This window comes from Nothoprocta perdicaria, unplaced genomic scaffold (genome assembly GCF_003342845.1).
Source record: "Nothoprocta perdicaria isolate Ctin4 unplaced genomic scaffold, notPer1 scaffold_52, whole genome shotgun sequence".
Classification (NCBI taxonomy): domain Eukaryota; kingdom Metazoa; phylum Chordata; class Aves; order Tinamiformes; family Tinamidae; genus Nothoprocta; species Nothoprocta perdicaria.
Window position 1 is genome coordinate 3,361,503 of NW_020455777.1, and position 17,595 is coordinate 3,379,097.

The 17,595-nt window shown below is 35.5% G+C and overlaps 1 protein-coding gene across 1 annotated transcript in view; it reads right to left on the bottom strand.

Moving 5' to 3' along the window:
• EYA4 (EYA transcriptional coactivator and phosphatase 4) overlaps positions 1-17,595 on the bottom strand; it is a 123,169-nt gene that overhangs the window by 13,519 nt on the left and 92,055 nt on the right. Inside the window, exons 10-13 of the mRNA XM_026048191.1 lie at positions 17,117-17,282; positions 11,300-11,436; positions 9,766-9,849; positions 2,046-2,135 (exon numbers count right to left, since the gene is read on the bottom strand). Of these exons, the coding sequence (XP_025903976.1) occupies positions 2,046-2,135; positions 9,766-9,849; positions 11,300-11,436; positions 17,117-17,282 (477 nt within the window). The remainder of the gene's footprint in view (positions 1-2,045; positions 2,136-9,765; positions 9,850-11,299; positions 11,437-17,116; positions 17,283-17,595) is intronic.

The window sequence follows — 17,595 nt, forward strand, 5'->3', positions numbered from 1 at the left end:
TTCCAACCTTAAATATTCTGTGAATCTGTGAATCTGTCAATCTGTGCAAACATTTAAACAGTTTTACTCATCTGTGWATTAAGAGGATGCCTGTATGGATTTTGGCATAGGATATTACGCTCTTGAATACAAAAGCAATTTTATACCTTATTTGCCAAGAACATGAAAACATTTTTTGTTTTCTGGTATATGCATAATTCTCTGAACAAGAATTTTGGAAGCTCTGGTTATCTTCTAGTAGAGTTGATTTTAAACCAATGCTGAATTGTTGGTTATAAAACACTTAGCTGCCTACAGAAATTGTTTTTAATCAAATCAAACTGATTGAGTTATGAGATTTTTAAAGAAAATCCCCAAGCAGAATTTTTTGATTTATCTAAAACTGAAAACTGTTTGGACACTGTTCAAGTTCTGGAATAAGCTGAAGTATGAACTTTTTGGAGAGGATATTAAAAGAACGTTTTAAGAATATACAAGAAGTGATGATCCAGATTTTTAAGTAACCTGTAACTGTTTAGCTTGAGAGCTACAAGAAAAAAAAATAATGAAAGGAATGAAGTTTCAGCAGCAATGAGCAAGAATAAAGAGATACATAGAAAGGGCAAAGTTCCTCTTTGCTGAACTCTTCCACTTGAACTCAGCACAGGCTTGAAGAAATCTGGGCATATACAACTGAAGGACTTAAAGTTCATTGGGTGCCACATGAAATGTGAGTGTGCTGGGACAAAGGTCAGTTAAAGAGAAATTTAAGCAATGCTTTGAAAAATTGATTTGGAATCTATCCCTGGTACGGGGCACCGGAAGGAGCACATTCACTGAATCCACTTGCGTTGTCAAGTGATGACTCACTAAGACTGCAATAAAACACCGACTGGCTGAGGCATATTCAGGGTTTTAATTTCTTATGCTTTTGCCACTGAAATGAGGAAGTGCAGCTCAGGTATAGGGTGAAGCAGATCCTAGTTTACTGACTTGAAAGGAGCTGAGGATAAATGAGGTCTGCAAAAGATAGCACAGAAAAGCTCAGCCTCTTGCCTTCTGATCTTCCTACTGCCTATGGCTAACAAAGGAATGGAGGAAACGCACACTAGAAAAATTCAGGTCCCAATGGATGGAAAAAAGCTCATTTATCCTCATTTTTTTGCATTCACTCATCAGATACCTTCCTCTGGCATTTTAAACAAAAGCTCAAAGTGTTCCAGCTGTGGTTACTGGCAAAACAGATATTTTGCCATGTCCATGGAGGCAACACTGTGATTACTCTATTAAGAAAACAATTCAGATCAGGGGAAGACCTGAAAATTTTCTAGTTTAATTTGAGAGCCATATTTCACCCTCATCCATATACTCTTCCATATACTACTTTGGCCCYTTTCAGAACGTGGCATTCCTGCCTGGAATCTCTCACTAAAAATTGGCAGTATTCTCAGGGAGTGGAGAAGGGAAGAAGTTGACCTGAGCATAAACTCTTCTATGAGCCATTTCTAATGGAAAGATTTTGACACTGTTGATCAGAAGGAAAGTGTGTCCTCTGTTTCTATGACATAAATGTTGAGAATTGCAGCTACAGTTCTCTTGTTGCTATATTCTTTGAAGCAAACAAAGAGTATTAATTATTTGAGCAGGAAAGTAGCAGGGGTGGGAAGCCGAAAGGCTATTCAAGAGTGTCAAGAGAAGAATGACTCTTGGCCAGATGACAGCAACCATTGAAAGCAAACTTTGAGAACTTCAAGAGAAAAATGGGAGATACACAGGTTTCTCTCCTGGAGAGCACTGCAGACAACTCYAAACCCATGGCAATTGAAACAAGATGGTCACAAAACAAAGATCTGTGCTACGGAGAGAAAGGGGTAGTGTGCACATTTGCCTTCTCCCCTAGTTTCACGGAGGAACCCTGGTGCCACAGGAAATCACTGCTCCTGGCTTACRTCTGTCTCATTAGAGTCTCACTGAGGTTTGGAGAAGCAAGTAGTATAACACTTAACAAGCACAAATACACGGGAACACTGCTGTGTTAAAAACCTAGGTGTTTCCTTGATTCTTACCTCCAAATCGTTAAAAAATAAATGTGTATCAGCAAGATTAAAAATCATTTCTTCCATTCGCAGGCCAAGRGTCACTGCCATTGGAGGATCCTTAAAAGACAGAAAACAAGATTAACTACTTAATTACTTTTTAGGTACATCATAATTACTTTAAAAGCTATTGTATAAGAAGTGTTTTGAAAAAATTATCTTGCAACAAATACCTGCAATATCCTTTCAGTATTAGGTTATTTTAATATAAAACTACAAGGAGAGACTGCTGAAATAATGTGAGAACATTTGGGGAGCTGAGGGTGTTGAAACACCATTTTCAACAAGTCAAGGCATTTATAACCTCGCTAAAGTATGACCAAGGGGAAAACTAGTGATTATGTGTAATGGAGGCCTGTAAATGCAGAAGGAATTTCTCAAAAGAGAAATGTTTATTATAATAAGAATATATTGCATTTTTCATTCTTTAACTTTTTATAATAATATATAACTATCTTAACCATTAATTAACAGGAAGAAGAAAAATGAGCCGTGGAGAAATAACTGATATTTCTGAGCCTATGTACCAAGACAATAGCACAGGAAAGAACAAAATTATTCCATGTGACACCTAATCAGTTATTGTACAATTCCTTTGATGTCTTGGCTTTTTTTCTGGTCTAAAAATCATCTTAATTTTTGGAAATACAGAATCCCCTCTACTGACTGCTGAAGATCATGTTTAGCAAGATCATGCTAAACTGGACTGGGAGTGGCAAAAAGTACTTCGTAAGTGATTATCCTACACTGTGATAGGAAGGCATGATTTAAGAGGTCTTTCCATTTTTAGTGTGCTACTTTATAAAAAGCCAGTGTGAATCTTTGTCCATTTTCCAAAATTGAATTTCACTTTAGAAATCAGTCACATCAATCTCTTACCTATGCTTTAACCTATGTATTTTTTTTTCTTTCTCTTTCTGCTGCTCCAGAATGTTTCCACAGTCCCTGCTCCTGGTCTTTCCCAGTCTCAGTATTTCCCAGTCTCTGCTCCTGTAGGCACTTTCTGATGGGTTTGCAGTCTCTCTTTCATGATATTATTACAGGCATCCAACAAAGTGCCTGTAAATGTTCTTCTAAGTCTTCTTCAATTTGTCTATAATCTGTGGCACAATTCTTTAGGTGGTCCACAGTAATGAGAAAAATTGTAAGATTTTTTTTTTTCCCCCAGAGGTTATTCCTGGAAAATTCTTTTAAATTGTTAAATATAGGATTATTCCTGTGGATGACATTCCATTCAAACTTTTGTATCTATTTGTAGTTGGGCTTTTTACGCTCTTTATTTTATCATACGCCCCAGCAAATTACCACAAATATATTGCTCTGCAATGACAGTTTGTCTTAGAGCATTTAGTGTGCAACAAACATGAAGTAATAAATTTATCTTTGGTAGGTTTGCTAGGAAAGTGGTTAAGCCACACTACATTACCTGACACGTGTTTAAGATATGAATGCACACGTGGGCAGTTTCTGATAAGTACAGTACTGTATTTCTAAAGTAGGCTTCATCCTCTTCTCATTAAAATAAGAAAAAAAAATGTATTTCATAATTTAAACTCTGATTGACATTAGTGAGTTTTTAGAAATCCTTTCTTAAATGCCTTGAGATTAAAAGACTTAAAGTTTACCACTATATTCCCATCTGGCAACAAAATCACACAAAACCTCAAATGATCATTTGTTAGTACTATGATCAAAGGCTTCTCAATCAGGATCAGACGTCTCCTATTTCGGGGCTTTGCAAAGACAGGATAAAAGATGGCTTCTGCCCCGAAGCAATTAAAAACTAATGGTAAAATCTGAAACATAGACATATTTTGACCCTTGCTCATGAAAAAGTCAGACTTGAAGGGGAGAATAGTGTATAAGAAATTGTAATGATCCAAAGTTAGACCAGTTCTCTGCCAGTGAGAGTGAAAGGAAATATTTTATGTTGACCTTTGAACTGGTCCACTACTTTTCAGAAGCAAAAACAAACTGCACTGCCTAATAAAATAACTTGATCTCCTATGTCTTCTGCAACCATATTCACTAGATCCAAAAGCCACTGGGGTGAATGGTACAGCAAGTGCAAATGTCTGTTTGGGATGACGAAGATACAAACATCAAGAGACTTGTAAAATCCCACATACTTACAAACCAAAACATRAAAAGCTCTGGACTCATGATATTCCTCATCAGGCCTAGTAATTTTATCAAAATGTTGTTACATACAAATACGCTAGTTTCTACTTTAATTCACAWTTTTTTCAGTGCCCACTTAATATTTCTTTTTTTTTCCTATTTCTAACATATAGTAAAGAGAATTCACAACACATTTTACCTCAATCCCATGAATATGAAGGTATGTGCATAACTTTATGCACAGGTGGTAACTCATTTTTATTTATGTGAGTTAAGTTATTCATTGGAATGTTTTCAAGACAGGAATCTTAACACATTTGAGTCTCAACTCCTTTTCTCCTTCCTGGGTAGAAGTAGATTTAAATGCCAAAATATGCTTTGACACGTTCCATTATAATCCAATTTATTTTAACAATACCAGAAACTACCAACTATGTATCACAATTTCCTGCATTGCCTTGTATAGCTGAAAGACATAAATGTGACAAAGCATTTATGATTTTCTTATTAGTAGTATTTGTGTAACCAGCTATGCGTGACTTTTTAACTGTTAGAATGAGTTTTCCTATGTCTCTGTTTTGCATACGCAAGTGTGAAATATTGTTATGTACTATATGCAAATAAAACAGAGTCTTCATAACAACTTCTGCTAAAAAAGAATCACAAACAATTAATAAACTTGCCCAAGCTTGCACTGCAACTGTTTAACAAGTATTAGAGGTCAAGTACCAGTTCTTGCCAATTACATCCACCTATCTATGTACAGAAACAGATAAAAGCAGATTCCTCAGTCTAGTGGTTTCGCAATGTTTGCACAATGTGGAGGAACATGACAATCACCCTTATACTGTCTGTCAGCTTGAAGCAGAAGTTGCCAACCGATGCAAGTGGCACAAAGAATTGAGCGTTGAAAAGAAAGCAAGAAACACGTGCAGTGGATAAAGACTTAAGCACAGTGACAGAGCAAATAGAGAAAATGAATAAAAGGCAGACTCAATTTCTGCCAAAATAGTATTCTGTGCTACTCTGCACAAACACACACAAGAGAGGAAATAATAATTAAAAAATGGAAGTTTTCCCCATATGATTTTCTGAATAAAAAGCAAAACTCTTAGGCTTTCAGAGACATAATATTTAGCCAGATATTACTAGCACACAAAGGAGTTAAGATCAACTACAGCACYTGTGTATATCAGAATGCAAATGACTTTTGTGACGTTTGTATGAAGGCACTAAATTGGAGCCAGACTGTCTGGCTGTTGACTTTTGTACCAGGCTGGTCCATCTACTGGAATGCCTCCTGGGAGACTAGGTAAAAATAACCTGAGGGAACCAATATTTATGTGTTTTGACAATGAGAAAAGCATGTCAGTGTCTCAAATAAAACTCCAAAAGCTCCATTATCCATTAGTGAAAGAAAACTATTTAGTATCATCCAGGAAGGTCATATTTCAGCAAAATGTGTTTAAAATCTTCTTYTTYTTTTTTTTTTTTTTTTAGAAAAGAAATACAAACAGACCAAAGTATTCTATATAAATCTCAGAAGACAGAGAGATGAACAGACGGACAGATTCAATTTGACATGATTTTATCTTCAGAAGAAACAAGGAAGCAAGCAATCAAAATATGTGAAAAACAGAGATTAGATTTTCAGCACTGTCCAGAACAGCCTTACAGTTTCTTCTGGGGGGGTGGGGGGGAAGTAGAAATGCTAAACACTAGCATATTTTAGCTTACACATTCCTACTCTAAGCAGGAATCTCAAATTTAAATTCAGTGGACTGCTACCTTAGACAATGATGAGGTGAATGGACAGCACATTTAGAGGTCATGAAAGATATGGTATCTATATGAGGGGACAAAAGCATGTTTATAAGTGAATTTGGGAATGTYATCGTGGGCTCTGGCAAAGTTTTCCTGTTTAATGACTTGTTTTAGGACAAGCACAGGGTGAGCAATAGCAAGCTTTGGTGCCCTTTATAGATTCCTTTGTATCTGGAAAATACGAAGTTTAGGTGATATTGCTGGCAACTTCATGTTGTTAGGTCTTCAAAGAAAAGTGTCAAAATGTGATCATCAAGTATTCTTCTGAATTTTTTACTTGGAGATCACTGCCATGATTTCTTAATATTAGAAATGCAAATGCTCCGAGGAAGATAAAAATTCAGCTTAATCAACTTAAATCAGTGCAAATAGCTGGAATACAATGAAACAAAGAATACACACTGTTCACGAGGAATAAGGATGTATCTCAAAAACTTCAACAGAGGATGATAGGCTCCTAACACATGTCCTGTCACATCAACAATCCTTAAAAGTTCAGCACAACAGAAAACCAGTATCTGCCAACTGGTGCTCAGCTGCAAAAATATCTGCCACAGAAGTCATAATATAACTGTTCAAATACCGAAGTTCATAATTTTCTTAATGCAATAAATAATTAAAAATAGAATGTTTGAAGTTTAGTTTAGTTTCCAGTTTAGTTTAGTTTCTAGTTTAGGTAYTAGAAATTATGAAGTACATGAACAAATGAGATAAACCACGAGAAATGCTGTCAAAGAGAATCTTGATCATAACAAACATATAATTCATTTTTTATTTATATTAGTCAGTACAGTAAAAGAAGCACAACATCATCCAAGTCGGATGGGCACCCACAGGTCAAAAAACAGCCAGGCACACAGTCTTCTTCTGCTAAGTTTTATATTTTCATTTTGTAACAGAACCTAAACCATTACTGTGAAACACCACTGTTCACCAGACTTCCATCAAGAACCTCATTCTTAYGATGACCCAATTTTCCTTACAATCAAGAGACTTCAGTCTAGAATATGACCTTGTTTACWGATTGAAATCATACACAAAAAGGCAAGGGCCACCTCTAAAGAGGTCATGCGTCCCAAATTGACTGGGGTTCAGCTGTGCTACCTTCTCCATCTAGAATGTCTAACCTCTTTAGGCACTTAGGTTTGGACACATTCCATCTAAGTTAAGACAACACATCAATGGCATGATAAAATTAGACAGCTTAGTCTTGTAGACTTTCATCATCTTCCCTTGCCTAATACCTCTGCCTATAAAAAATATAAGTTCAATCTATAAGCTGTGAGATAAGAAAGTACAACGTATATTTGAGCTGCACTGCTAAAGTCTTCTTAACAAATTCCTCAAAAATATAGGCATAGGCAAGAAGAAAAAGTACTATTAATTTTACTATCTGCAGGAATTAATACACTTGCTTGTTTCCACAGGTGTGGCAGATCAGCAGAAAAAAATAACACTTTATTTAATAATTCCTCTCCTTTTGTTTCATGATTGCTCATCATGTTGCTGATGTTTAGCTTATACAAACCAACTTTATTTGCTGCCATTACTACTACTGGTTATTATGCCGTTACTCTTCTAAAGACTTTGTATTAGTTATAGGAAAAGATGAGTATTTATAAAACAGTGTTAGAGGGATTTTTTCAAATATATCCACTGATAATTAAGGGAGAAATCATCTGAAATTACGTCTCTGAGAGACATATTCTGAGTTTTCATTTTTTGAGAGCTTTCAGAATTACRTATAAGTGCTTGAAGATTATAAAATGTGTTCTGATATTTAAAACTTTGTATTAAAATTAATTTAAGTTTTTGATCATTTACATGGTGAGAAGTCAAAGAACATAACATCAGACACAAGCATCCTAAGGGCATAATCATATCACAGGGATGAAAGAAATGACTCAATCTGTGGGACAATTCAGCAAGTCCTCTGGTGACTATATGGGCTACACTGAAAGGTGACATAAATGTTCAGGCTCATGTTCCTCTCTTGTTTTGATAGGTATAAGTTAGAAATGGTTCTGAAAAAGTTACTGTTGCTATAGTGTTTGAAAAATAGCAGAAGAGGAATTTTTTGAAAGGTCTCAAATGTGTACTGATTTGGCACTGTGAAGTTGCAAAACAGGCAAGCATGTTTTTTCAAGAGATGATTAAGTACACTCATCTTAACATTCCAGAAAAGCAGCTTTTTGTGTGGGCCTCTGAGTTTTCGTATTACCTTTCTCTTTTCATAAGCACAAACAGCTGTCTACTGAAACACAGAGGACTGGCCCATCAGTGGTTATAAAATGCAAACTCTTCCTTAGGAGATTTCTAAAGCACTGACTGTGGAGGTTGATTGTGGAAATTCTTTCTATAATGTCCTGTTTCTCACATGCATTTCTTCAGCATCTGAATCCATCTGGGTTAAGAGACAGGAAACTTAGGAAAGTAATTTAGCCCTTCCTCTGATATCATATGGACACAGAAATCTTCTTAGAAAGAAATGCCTCTGTATTAATTACACTTGAGCTGGGCAACACCTAGAAAACCTTCCATATCCCCATGTGTGCATATCAACATCCTGTGCCCAGTCCTTTATTCATTAACAGAAAGATGCTTCACAGGAGTGGGTTCTTGGCCATTTTCTCTCACACACACGTACATGCAAAACAAACCGCTCCGAGGATGGTTCTCATCCCACAATTTGTGAGCAGCTCTGCCATCTCAGACATCAGTGCATTTATATTATCATGGGTATACTTAGACAGAGGTGACAAAAGCAGAAAAACATCAAGAATACCAAAAAAAAGTGTACCTTTCCACATCCTCTGAAGTTTCACAGCAAGAGCCTTATGGACTTCTCTGTGATGTCTTTGTTCACCTTCCTCCCTGTCCATTTTCTTTTCCTCCATATATTTGTATATTCCTACTTATATTCTTCATTTTATCCAGACTTTAAATTTTACCCTTTTCAACAGCCCATTTCTGCTGCAACTCACTTTYCCAACCAACTCTTTCTCCTCGGTCTTTTATCCCTTGCCCAAAGAGCCATTCCTCCATGCTCAAACCTGCACTGAGCATCACAGGAGCCTCAGTGGTCAACCAGCTGAAAAGCTCCTGCTTCTTCAGATCGGCTCTGCTTTTCTTGCCTTTGCTCTTCTCCTGCTGCATTGTTGCTCACTGCTGCATGACCTGAACTCCCTTTGGGTCTGATCACAAGGCAGATGAGGACAACTGCCTGGCTGGTAGAGGGATTTACTCCCCAGCATTACTCATCCCAAAGCTAGCCAAGGGAACCAGAGATTTGATGAAAAAGCTGGGGAGTCAAAAAATAACATCTCCAGCTGGCATGTAAACAGCTCGCTCTCTCACTTATTCATACTGATTCATCAGTTTTCTTGTAAATTCACCAGTTGCTTTCCTTCTTAAATTCCAATTTATTTGTTCTTTTTTTCCTCTCAGCATTCATATATCATCATTATAAAGTTGTTATCACCCTGCAACATCTCTGTAGGGTTTCAGGAACCTCATTCTTATTCCTCTAGGAAGTCTTCCCTCTGCTTCAGCCCTGCCTCATACATTGCTTAGGATTCTGTGTCTCGTTTCTTAGCTTTTCACGTTAACCTTCTGAAAATGGATTTTATTGTATGCCTTATCCTCTACTTACTCTCGAACTATTATGAACAGCAGAAATAAAAAATACATACAGGTCAGATAGTTACAATGCAGTCAACTAACAGAGAATTCACAGGTTACATACCTTGCCATACTTCTGTGCATAGGATCCTGTAAGCAACGAATGAAAAACTATGATAGTTTCATCCAAATCCCAAACAAATACACGCTGAAAAAAGAAGTGGTGACAACATTAATTCACAGAAACTTCAAGGCCCTCCTCCTGCCAGGGGCCAAAATCAACACATGTACTAAACTTTAATTGTTTGATCAAGCAGGTTATCTCTGAACATCATCAGGAACAGTGTATAAACAGTATTTATTGGTAAAAAAGTTAGGACGGTAGCATTTTCATTGCTCAACAAGCTCTTATTTTTACTTTAAAGAGTTTTTCAAATTAAACTGCAAAACACAGATGTTAGAAAGCATGACTATTTATTTAAGGATAAATAGTTCTCTCAGCTACCACTGTGCAAATCTTAGACTCAAGGTTCTTTTTGTTTCTCCTGTATATCTAATATTAAGATATGCCATAAAGAATATACAAAGTAAGTAATATTTAAAATGGATTATTCTAGTTTAAAAAAAAAAAAAAAGAATGATCAGGGATTCGTGTTCATTTTTTACTAGTAATCTATAAAAGAAACAGGAAAACTAAGATATAAAAAGGTATAATGTCTTCACTCGACAAGTTAAAGAGTAGGAAAAGTCAAAAAAATTAAATAATTTCTGTACGTAATGACACACATAATTTCTGTACGTAATTTCTGTATATAATGACACCTAGAGCCAGTGCTTAGCAAGTGTACCCCATGTAATATCCAGAGATGTTCAGTGAACACCCAGGCAGTGAGGCTGGCCAGGCTCCTGGCACTTACAGCCGCTCTCATGGCAAGAGGAGACATAGGAGACACACACAGACAGCACACTCCTTCAATGCCACGACAAAAGTGTTTCACACATCTATATGCTAAGGAACTTTCTCCTCCTGTCACAGTCAGGCTGTATCCTGCCAACACTGGAGTACTAAGACTATTAATTACTTCATCACTAAGAGTTCACCTGTCACTCAGTATATTAGGCAGATAAACTTCACTAAGGCTCTGTTTTTGCACATAAAGTATAGCCATTGCTTCACTGATAAGAGCTACCTCATTGAAATGCTTGGCGTTACTCATGAGCATAAAGGCAAACTTGCACTTAAGTGTTTGAAACGTTATGGCTAGATAACATTGCATATTTTCTCCTCATTCATAAATAAACATAATTATGGTGAATAATACATGAGACTTTCTCTTAAAAAAAAAGATAGTTGTAACAACTTTGAAGACAAAGTTTTCAGTTTTGTAGTCCTATTGAATGAGAAACTGAGAAAGACCACAGTGTAGGGCTACAGAATGCAGAGATGAATCACCTTTATTCTTCTATTTAACCTTCTCATACAGAAAAGCACTGTGTCATTGTATGTGTGCATTAAAATTGCCAAGATCTATTATATTCAGTTGAGAAAAGTGTCAATGCTGCTTTCTGAAATGCTCTAAGCTGTTTCCATGGCTGTAATTTGCAGAATTTACTTTCTATCAGAAGAAACCACCACATCATTACCATACAAGGCATACCTCCAAGTCACTGTCCGGAGGGGGTGATGGATTATTCTTCCGCCCTCTACCCCGGGACTTTGACCCAGAACTCCTACATGTTCTCTCATCAAGATCTTTGATTGGTGTGGAAGGACTCTGTACTGTGTCAAACTCCCCTGTAAAGTCAACCATTCATGAAAAAATTAATGCCATATTTTAAAATAAGAAATACACTGTTTAAAGTGGCTCTATTTGGCAACTTGACCACAAGACACACCCAACTAAGTTGCAAGAAAAACAGTGATACACGCAGGTATGTGCAAAATATTGATATATCCATGGGAGATGTATTTTACAAGTCATACTAAAGACATTCCAAAACGTCATGTGATTTTTAGTTAAGTTTTTGTTTGTTTGTTTGTTTTTTGTTTGTTTGTTCCTCATGTTTAGAGTTCAGTTGGACTTATTTTCAAGTACCATGTTATGTTTACAGAACATACCCCACACTGGAATCATCTTCCTCCTCCTGTGCCATCTGCTCCTTATTAGAGTACACTTCTTAATTTTTTAACCATATCTTGACCAATTAAATTATTGAACAGTAGATTTGAAACAAAAAAAAGAAGTATTTTAACAAACTGTATAGTGTGATATTATGAAACTGAGCAAAAGTTAAGAACAAAAAAGATTCAAAAACAAACTCCATAAATTGGCAGAGAAAAGTCTCAATGTTGAATGCAATGTTTCAGATGCTATAAGAAATAGGACCAAGTCATACTTGCTGCTTTCTAACCATCCTTCTCTAAGGATGATTATCAGCTACTGTTTGCTGTCAGAGAAAAAAAATTTTGAGATAGATTATTGATCTGGCATGGCAAGTTTGCTCTTAGCACACAGATTTATCTCTGACTTACACTTTAACCTGCTTTGCCTCTTTAGTAACAAATGTCTATGGAACTGGTCACCAACCAATATCAAGGTACAACAGACAGACTGGAGAAAGTGCTGCCCAGGAAGAATGGAGAAGAACTTGCCCTAATATAGCATTTTTATGACATAGCTCAGTAACCATAAATGACTGCAAAAGTATTCATGATGGCACATCTTCAGAATAAATGAATACTCAAGATTAATAATAAATTAATAATAATTTAAAATATAATAAATGAATAGAATCAATAGAATAAATGAATACTCAAACCATCCAAAATACATCTCATTATGAGCTTTAATGTGATATTATTATTATTATTATTATTATTATTATTATTATTATTATTATTATTATTATTATTATTATTAAAGAGTAATTCACAGCGGACACCGAAGTTCACTAGATGAACTTTGGAAAACAAACTCATGTTATGACTGAATTTCCTTTTCTATAAGTAACAGCTACATAAGCCAATGAAAATTGCAGTCCAAAGGAGATAACTAGGTCATACACATCACAATAAACACTAGTTCTAAGTTTAATTGTGGAAAGAAGCATTCTGAAGCATTTTGAAGTCTTCCAACCACAGAAATCCAAACAGTCTAGCATGTCAGTAATAGTGCTTTGAGGTTGACTATAAGCACACACAGGTTCTTCACCACTACACTGACCACAGACCACTGAAAATCAGAAGGCAACTTTATGTTCAGCACTGGCTTATATTGATGAGAATCCTAACTCATAAAGATATTTTATGATCCCTCTTTGTCCATGGACACAACAGTAAGTTTCACTTCCATTGATTTTAGACTGGCCTTCAACATGGTCCCCCATAGTATTTCAAGGATACCAGATAGGTGTATTAGAAATTGGTTAAAAGAATGATTGGGCTTTGAGTGAAAGGGACAGACTGACAACAAAGAATATTCCCATCCCATATATATATATATATATATATATATATACACACACAAAAATCATAGTGAGAGTGCTTAAGCACTTGACATTGTTCAGCACTTCCTCAGGGTTGATACTGGGACTCATAATGATTAAAGACTCCTTCAGTGATCTGTACAAGGAGACAGAATACACCCTCAGCAGTTTTAAGATGAGGAAGCAGTTCATAAGTTGAAGGTCAACACTACCATAGAGAGGGACTTCGACAGGCTGGAGGATTGGATTGACAGATATTTCATACAATGAAAATATATTTTAAATATAAAGAAGTCTTGAATCAAAGATGGAATAAAATATGCAATAGCAGAGGCTGCTGACTGTCAGCATCAGCTCTGCACAAAACAGCCTGAAGATCCTGATGCATTCGTTCTGAACATGGGCCAGAAGATCAAGAGAAGTGTTGTTTGTTTGTTTTATACTCCATTCTCTTGTGTAGAAGACAATGGTCCTAATCTTCAATGAAACAGGAAGAAATTAAGTCTGTGTTCCTCACTTCCTGGGAAAGCAGTTAATTCTGTTATTGCTAGAAGGAGATATTGCTATTTTACTCTCTTGCAAAACCACTATGCTTCTTTGCTTATGCAAGATAGACGCAAAGTTTCCGGCAGCATCTAAGAAGAGATTTTAAGAGCTACAGCTTAAGAAGCCATTCCAGATACTGTTTAAGGTATATATGTCCTGATTTGCATATGACTCATATGTATTCTTTAGTGTTGTACCTTTACTATAAAACTCTCATGTGTCAAGAAATGATGAGGAAAATACATCAATTTTATTTAATAATATATAATGAAAAATGATCCTGTGAAGTTTTCACTTTGTCCCTAAATGGGAAATGGAGAGAGAAGGTTCTTGTTGACTAATCACTTCTATTTCCAGCATAGTGTTATGTCAGTAAGGACACTGCAGACAGTAGAGAGATCAATAAGGTCACATTACATTAGTTCTTTCTCTATAAAGAGAACAGCAAAATATACTTTGCACAGAAAGATATTTCATAACTAGATTTCCCGTGCAGCAAAAAACAACACTGACTTCAAAGTGATTATGCAAGACTTAGGTGCAAAATTATAATTTTCTACTTTTTCTGATAAAGTGGACAAAAAAACAGAAACATAAATAAAAAAATAAATAACTGAGTAAGCATGAATTATTTCATTCTTACCATAAAAGTTCTCATATTTATAAAATTATACCATCTTACAACACAATCAAAAGTCATTTATATACTAATGCATTAAAACATCTGTTCTCAATGACTGTGTTTACTCTAATCTGCAAAAAAAATATATAACAAACCTCGTTCTAAATCTTCTCTGAAGGTGAAGTAAATAACTTTAATTTTCATTCAGCATTAGTCATTCCCAGTTGCCCCAGGCTTCTACTTGGATCAACACTGTGTATGATTGTGTAATTATCCATTAATCAGTGCTGTAACTAACCACTGTACCTTGTCAGTTCTAGATATTTAAAACCAAATTTATTTCATTAAGCAAATCTCTAAATCAAAATGACCAACTGTATCTTACTTGAATGCAAAGTATGCATCTATTTTAGAACTGCAGAAGTCAGTAGAGCATATCTTTTTGAATAACTGTAGGCTTAATTGCATAATTTGCTTTTTATCAACAGTAGGCTAAAGTAGTAACTGCATTTTCTTATCCTGAGTTTGTTTTCAAAAATCTGATTGTCAATGCTGGTGAAAGAAAAACTTTTTAGAAGTTGACCCATGTATATCATAAAAGAAAGTACATAAGAAATTCCAGCACCAGATAATACTGAAAACCCTAACCTCATAATTCATTCCTAGAACAGCTTGTGTTAGACACCAAGTTTTATTATCATGTTTGATATTTTCTGTCTTTTTCATCATGCAACATTCATATACTTCACAAACATCACTCACTAGAAATATGGCAGAATCACAGATTTAATAAATAAAAAGGAAAATGTTAAAACTTAAACACATGAAGCTTTCATCTAGCTTTCCTACAGATCTGTCTTCTCTGCTAGAATTTTATCTGCTCTAGATTAAATATATATAGGTACTCATCTCCTGAGGCAGAACCCCTTAATGATTTATCTGCCATCCCAGGATGGGGAGAGCTACCTTTGAATAGATCTACTTCTCTGCACACAGTTACCTTCTGTTAATTAATGCATTTTTTACATTTTTTTTTTTAAGGACAGGTATGATATAAACACTGAAAATTCATCCACAGAAAGGTTCAGAAGTAGGACCCAACACAGAGGTGGTTTGATGAATGCCCAAACTCATCTTGCACTCTGTATGATCAACTTTCCTTAGATATTCCTAAAGCCACAGGATACCACAGCGAGCACCCAGAAAATGGCTTCAATATTATACCACATTTTCTATCTGCTTGTAATGTTTCTAGCTTGTTATGAATAGCAGAAAGAATAGTGTCTTTTTGAATTTTATTTTTTTTACCCAGCCGATAAATAAAATTGTAACAATTTTTAAGTCTTGAACAGATGAGGGTCAAAACAAGAAATGTTATATGTATGGGGAATATTGGAGGCTTTGATTTGTTATTAAGTAACAGCCATCAGATATAGTAAAATAGTGAAGTACCTTACTGTGTTTAAGTTTAGGTTTTAAATTACTCTAGTTAATTTTTTCCCTTGATTATAATTTACCTCTTAGCATTTTTCCTCTTCAGTTTGTACTCTATTCTAGTACTACTGATTAAGATTTTAAACTTTTATTAAAAACACAGAGATGGATGTGCATCTCTCCACATCCATACCGCACTACAGCATCCCACAAATACACACAATTTAAAAATCAACTTGAGAAAAACATCTGGCAAGAAAGAATGTCAGCTCATGTCAGCAGTTGAAGTTTTAAAACTATTTAGCAAATTTAAGCAGTTGGAAGTAGGTCCTTTATGAATTATGAAGTCTTGCCTACAGTTTCCTAGGCCAAGTAAAACTCTTCCTTCGTAAATATTCGTTATTATAACACTTACTACTTATTCTGCTATACTTTTTGGTGATATAGGTGTATTGTGAGAATGAGAATTGGGAAGGTTGCTGCAGTGAGTGGATTTTGTGATTAAAGCATGATTTTCTTATTCAGAGCCTGATCCAAGACCCACTGAAGTTTGTTAGTCTTTTCATAAATGGTCACAGATGTGGGTAAGGCCGACCTTACCAATGCTATATGAATGAAGCAGTGGCCTTAGAATAAAACGTTCCACCAGCACTGTCCCAGGCTGCTGGAGATATACATATATGGCACAGTACTGAGCTAGATCTTTAAGAACTTCCTAGAATAATGGGGACAATACAAGAAAGTCAGCATGATAAAGCAGCCTCTATCAAGTATACCACATTAATCTGGCTTTGTACTTTCAAGCTCCCAAAGACATACAATTGCATAATAAAATATCACAAGGCATATGCACAAGGGGGCAGAGTTGGTCAGGCAAATTTAGTCATCTGAATATGAAAGCCTTTCTTTTTGCARTTCCAAGTCTGTTTCAAATAGGTTATTTTTAAAGCGACTTGCATTAATCAGCTGACAGCTCTATTCTTAATTACCTCTTAGTAAGCGTAGCTTGTGTTTAAAAAAATTTTTTAATAAAAAAAATGGAAATAGTTAAATAACTGGAATATACTTAAATGAGCAACAGCATCTTGTTTTAAATTATTTACAGAAATATTTCAGAATATGTAGGTGGATACAGAAAACACCCTTAATTCGCCAAGAGTTTCATCAAACTAATAAACAAATTCTGAAAGTTTCTTAAAACAAAGCAGAACAGAACAGTTTTATTTTCACAGGTTTCCTTGAAAAATAATATTTTCTTGAAGGCAACAGCTTAAAACGTCAGTCCAGGCTGAATAWAGTATCATCAAAGCTGGACGAGGAAATTTGGGAGTTTTACAAGTAGAGTATAAAATACAAAAATGGTTTTCACCTGAATGCAGATCTGTACCTGGTTGACCAGTCAGGCCAGAGAGAGACTCTTGTAATTGGTAGGTTGATGATGATGATGAAGTGCCATCGGCCGTGTTGTTTGAGGTCATATATGCGCCATATGTTGATGCTGAATAATACTGTGCATATTGGTTTTGGCCAAAAGCTGTGTAGGATGGATAATCCTAAAATAGTACATGCAGTTAGCTAAATAGAGTAACASATGATTTTTCCATTAAGAAATTCTGAGGAGTTTTATTTTTTGTTTAGACTTACAAGATCTATTAACTTGAGGAGGTTTATTAAAAGACCACTAAGAGATTCCCAAAGCATTTATGTGCCAAGAGATGCAACAAGCCATCGATTGGGGTTTCCATTGCTGCTCACCAAAAGCAGTACTTAACAGTGAATCTAGTTCAGCATTAACACATCCAAATTAATATAATATGCCATCATCAGAGTTGAGTATTTCTGTAATGTACAAACAAAAGCATTGAT